General features: G+C 35.8%; 1 protein-coding gene across 1 annotated transcript in view; it reads right to left on the bottom strand.

The window, feature by feature from the left end:
• Positions 1-922: 922 nt before the first annotated feature.
• Positions 923-6,000, bottom strand: part of LOC140161001 (coiled-coil domain-containing protein 138-like) — a 40,595-nt gene continuing 35,517 nt past the window's right edge. Inside the window, 4 exon segments of the mRNA XM_072184368.1 lie at positions 923-4,420; positions 5,524-5,662; positions 5,776-5,899; positions 5,901-5,953. Of these exon segments, the coding sequence (XP_072040469.1) occupies positions 4,258-4,420; positions 5,524-5,662; positions 5,776-5,899; positions 5,901-5,953 (479 nt within the window). The 3' untranslated portion in view covers positions 923-4,257.

Below are 6,000 nucleotides of genomic sequence, written 5' to 3'. Positions count from 1 at the left end.
GAGACGCGTATCTCGAAAATGCTTATAGGCTGTGCAAAATTAACGGAGGCTAAGAGGCCTTAGCTTCATATAGGCCTATCCGTCTCTTTAAAAAAAACCGAAAAAAAGCCAAACAAGTTTAACATTAACCATGCTTTAGCCAATTTTAAAGGGCATTTAGCGCTTGAATTGTTTGAGTTGACCTCCAACCAGTGGCGTAGATTTCTTTTTGACATGGGGTGGGGGTGTATATAAGTATAGTGAATCCAGCACCTTTTGGGCGACACAATGACAAGTTAATGGTACAACTGCGCGGGAAGCACGCGAAAATGTTGCCATGTTGAAGCTAAACTGATGAAAATATGGTGTAAAAGTCGAATAAATATATGCAAAATATGAGGTTAACACATAGGCCTACACCCCTATTTACCCCCATGCTTACAACTTATACACAAACAACACATTTACACATACTATACATAGGGAAGAAATCGCATGTAGTGCTTGAGTGTGCTTCGCAACAAATGAATGCTGCACAAATTATGGTCACGAGAAAGCAGGTAAATTAATCCCAGCGTATGGACTTATGTAGCGTTTCTCAGCCTGTTTGTAAAGAATCGCACTAAAACAGCCACATCTTTATACACGACTTGAAATGGAGGGCGCAGTAAGTTGCTCAACAACAGTCAGGCCTGTGAACAGTCAGACTGACAATACTTGTAGATTTTACTGTAAGCTGGTTTGTTGAGACATCGACTTCCATTAAAACCCGTGTCAAATTTCTTAAACGGAAAATGCTTGGAAACAATATTATAAATAAAACTCATAATTATTTTAATATTTTTTCAATGTTTAAAATTATAAGGTCATTTGGTGCAATTTTGTGCATTATTGTTGTTTTATTTAATATGACCCACAAAGAAGTTGCACTGGAAAAAAAGGCTTACTCTCTTGAGGACTTGCCTCAACATTTATTTTGAAACACACATACAAAATACTTCTGCATTTATAGACAAGAAGTGGGTATTAAATAATAGAAAAAATATTTACAATCTTGATTCAAAAGTGTACTTTCGCAATGAAAATTCAAGGCACTTTTTTACATTTCACTGGGCAATATAAAATCAGCTGTTAGTTTCCACTGTTGGTTAGTTTCCACTATAAATATATATACATATTTTCAATGGAACGATCTTGTTAGAGTTAAGGGATCTTGTTAGAGTTAAGGGATGGGGTATGGACGTTTGGACAGTATTTTTTGTGGGACATGAGAGCACATCAGGCATATCGAATTACATTCTGAATACGAAGAATGTCCTTCTGATATCAAATAATTTAGATTTTTTGAAATTCGCAATATAGGACACATTTTATGGCAAATGATTAAAAATGGTATTTTTGATATTTAACAGTCCTCGAAGTAAACTTTATAAATCTAATGATATGTACTTAAAGTGTATGTAGCTGGGAAGAAAAGCCGACGATCAATTGAAAATGTCGACCTCTCGAATTCAAGATATGGAATTTTTTCCCCAAAACACCAAAAAAATTTAGGTCTTTTTGGAAAAAAAATGTATATCAATAATATGAAAGGTCAACATTTTCAACTGATCGTCGGCTTTTCATCCCAGCTACATACACTTTCAGTACATATCATTAGATTTATAAAGTTTACTTCGAGGATTGTTAAATATCAAAAATATTCAGAATGCAATTTGATAAGTCTGGTGTACTCTCAGCTCTAACAAAAAATACGTGAAAATGTCGCTAAACGTTAATATCCCATTCCTTAAATGTTTAGAACAACATTTTAAACTTTGAATCATTTATGCTTCATAGATAACCATGATTGCTTGTGTGATATTGTGGAATAAACAGCCTAAAGAGGAGGGGGAAGAGAGAATAAAATGTCAAAGGGGGAAAATCTTAACCCCTCTTCATTATGGGTATAATCATGGGGTAGTTGGGTGCCACTTTGTAAAATATTTTTTGGGTGAAATTGGGGTAAAAAGAATAAAAGTAAATCAACAAGTTCTCAACAACCAGGATTTTCCCAAGTGCCTTCAGGATTTATGTAAAAATACTGGGTGCTTATTAGGTTGAATTGAATGTTGATAGAATAAAAGTTTGTCTTTCTATAGTCAGTCTTTCGTAGAAACAGCCTTTAAGGTTGGTGTGAACCCCGAGATCTGACTGAGGAGAGGGGGAGGCATTTGCTTCCCATGCTCCCCCCTGGCGGTACAACTGACAATCCATCATAAGTTACACTGAGGAGTTACAGTTTATATTCATCAATGGTAAGGCTAGAGAAATAAAAGTATGGCAAAAGAATTGTTTGCTTGTCCTCCACCGATCGACCCTTATCTGGAAAATCTGAAAAACAAATTTTTTTTTGTTTTTCTGCACAAATGAATACCAACCCTAATTTTGGAAATTCCAGAAAAAGTTTTTTGGACATCCTCAAAAGTTTCTACATACTTCTCAACTGTTTTATAAACATGAATGAAGTGGTGTACAGTAGAGAAATATCCCAATTCACAACTATTTGGGCTATTTGTTAAGCTAATTAAAGGCATAGAATTATGTTTTGGCTATGACCTTTAAACAAATATTTAAAAAAAATAATCCCGACAGATCAACCTAATTCTGAAAAAGTTGTGGCGGACAAGGCAAGGAAACTATTTTTTTTTTTGCCCAATGAGGTTAAGTTTACCATGCGCAGTGGAAGTGGATGCGGTAAATCTTAGGATCCAAAAAGATTTTAATGAAACTGGATTCAAATTGTTTGTTATAAACCAGATAAGGAATGGTTTGGTTTAGATTGTCTAAAATATCTCATTACTAGAGCAATAGAGCAAGAAAATTACTACATTCATATATTCATAAATATCTAAGAATTTTTGAATTTTGATCAACTTCACCAAAAATGTTTGAAACTTGGGTGAAAATCAGTCTTTTTTATGATATTTGAGCAGAATTAAGCATTTTTTAATCATATTTGGTGAAAATTTCTCAAAGTTGGTCAAAATTCAAACAATTTTTAAATAGTGTCCTAGATATTTATATCTATTAAAATAAAATTAATAAGAACATTTCTTTTACTCAAGAATAAAAAAAAAATTGTTTGCCTAAATTTGACCTCACAGATGGATTCATTAAGTCTTTGCCATTCTAAATATGTATACTTTTATATACTTAAGACCAACAATTTAGCAGTTAGCAGTTTTTTTTACTGCACTTTTTAATCTGCAGGTTGAAAGGGGATCATAAATATTCTTGAATATGATTTTTGTGTGTGTGTCGGAGAGACCCACTGGAAATCCCCATTCCAATTTGCAGCCAAAAAAGGTATATTTGTCATTTGAAGACATGGATTAAAAAAAACCGCATTTCGCATTTGACTTTTTTGACCTGCTACAGGAAACAAACATGTTTTTTTTTTCATTTTGGCCTTATGGGCAAAAAGCTTTGCGAAATTGAAGCCCAACCTGAAATAAATTCATACGATAATATCTGATTCTCAATCCAATATTCACAGATGAATTTATCAATCTGGCTATTCCATTTAAAATCCACACTCCCCCTGTGGAAGATGTTGGAAATATCTTCAGCAGAGGGAATATGAATTTCAAATGGAATTAACACATTTAGGCAGCTCCATTTGAAACTCACCCTCCCTCTGTGGAAGATTCATGTTGAATCTTTCTCAGAGGGTTTATGAAATTCAAATAGAGCTGCATGCCTAATGTGTCAATTCTATTTGATATTCATACTCCCCTGTAGAAGATATTTCCATAATCTTTCACAGGGGGAGTGTGGATTTTAAATGGAATAGTCAATTTCCAGTCATATATTCAGAGATGAGTTTGCTGAGGTGGAGAGTTACCAACCAAATTGAACAAGGTAGTTCTCAGAATGACAGACAGGAAACAGGCCTTGCCGTTTGAGACTCTCGCTCTCCACCGCTCGACCAAACTTGATTTCTAGTGAGTGATTTTCCACTCCCCATAGACACTAAATATCACTCGCTGCGAATCTTCCAAAATCTGCCATAGAATCGGCCAATTCAGCATTAAATTGATTCTGTGCCCCCTCCAAACGGAGAAACTTAAAAATTTTAGCGCACTTTGTGCGCATTTCAACATGAATACATAAATACCGTTTTAAGACTGAGGCTTTACTTGATTATACCCAAATACTGATATTTGTGAAAAGCGACCACTCGCCTAGCATCATGCCAGCAAGTGATTAACCAGGAATGTAATCTCAGTCAAATCTTTAGAGATGAGTTTGCTGAGGAGGTGAGCCTTTAGCGCCACCCAAATTAAACAAGATAGACCTCAGATTGAGGGACAGGAATGCGTTCTCTGGACCAGCAGCGTGGATCATCTCTTGTACAGCACTGCTGATTCCTAACACCTCAAAGTACCTCTTGTTGGATCTGTGGAAGAGATCATCAAATAACAAAAGAATGAGTATCCTTAAATAGATTCAATAGGGTTTGTTGGTAGATCTATTTTAAAGGAAACCATAACTTTATCTTACAATTAGAAAGTCACCAGTTGCTCAACCATCATCATTCTGAAGTCGTCAGTCTCTTGCCTAGTATAGGTGAAACTGCCACAAGTTAAATTTTTGTTTTGCTTTAAGGGGCATTTCGTGATCCACAGCCTCGCCCCCCCCCCACTTTTCTCAAAATAAGTTGAGATTTTTATCCCACTGGGAACCTCTGGTTTCATAATGTTTATGTACAAAAAAATTCTTGCAGATTAATTCGTTTAGCAAAAATATTGTCAATTTGTACTACGTTCTGGTTAACAGAACATAATTACAAAACAGTGGTCTATGGAGCAGTGTAATACACATAATCATGCATAACTCTCAAACACAAAATCGGAATCAATTGAAATTTTGGATATAAGCTACTGAAAACTGTCCAAAAGAGGATGCTAGGATCACAAAATACTCCAAAGAACTTGCTCTTACACTGCCAATTTTTTCTCAATTCTCAAAAAGGTGTGTAAACTTTTTTTCACAAAGACAGGCAAACATCTTTGACACAATCTGATCTAATCAGGCCAACAGGACTTACAACAGGTCAAGTAATGTACAGCAAGTTCCATGTCCAAGAAATTTCAAGCTACCTTGTGTCCAAGAAATTTCAAGGGTAAACTAACGACACCACTGAGGCTCGAACTCATACCCTCTAGCATCCGGGACTAGCATCTTATCAATTGAGCTCTCTTGACTGGATTCAAAGGCGAGCGAGTGTGATCACACATCATCGCACACCTTAAATCACCTGTCCGAGTGCGATTTATAGTACACCTCAATTCCTAAACTTCTTACCGAGTGCAATTTTAATAGCATACCCGACAGCCGGCCTTAACATATCCAGAAGTGCGATTTGTAGCATGCCTGTTATGTTCAAAACTCAACCCCTGGTATCTTCCATCACAAGGTGTGCTTCTCAAGCTTTTGAGTGTTGGTTTGAGATGAAAATACGTGCTTACTTTGTCCCCATTTGATATAAATGTAACTTACTTGACTTTGGAGAGTTTTTGTAGCACAATGCTGAGTTTCTCCCATATCTTGACATCCAGCTTTGGTGTGTGTAGCATTGTGGAGCAGGCTCTAAACCATCCCTCCGTGCTGCATGTGTCTAGAAACTGCTGCATCAGCACTATGAAAATGAAAATGATCACAATAATAAGATAAAAAGTAATATAATTGCAAAGATAATACTCATTATCATGTTTTCAGAGTCTTTTCAGAATGTATGTCAGGAATACTTACTTGACTCCATAGACATCTGTAGACATATATCTACAGCACTCCCAACAAGTGCTCTATTAGCAGCCTTCATGTGTGGTATTATTACTTTAGTAGCATGATATGTCAGGAATAGCTCCTTGGTCTCTCTCGTCCTTCAAGTCACTCTTCAGGGTGTCAAAAACTTGGGCAAGATAGTCAACTGAAATTGATAAAGCAGAAGAGGTAATATTTTAATTAATAACAATA

The sequence above is a fragment of the Amphiura filiformis genome, chromosome 9 (assembly GCF_039555335.1).
Source record: "Amphiura filiformis chromosome 9, Afil_fr2py, whole genome shotgun sequence".
Lineage (NCBI taxonomy): Eukaryota > Metazoa > Echinodermata > Ophiuroidea > Amphilepidida > Amphiuridae > Amphiura > Amphiura filiformis.
The sequence above is the reverse complement of the archived record's forward strand: the minus strand, read 5'-3'. Positions and strand labels throughout refer to the sequence as shown.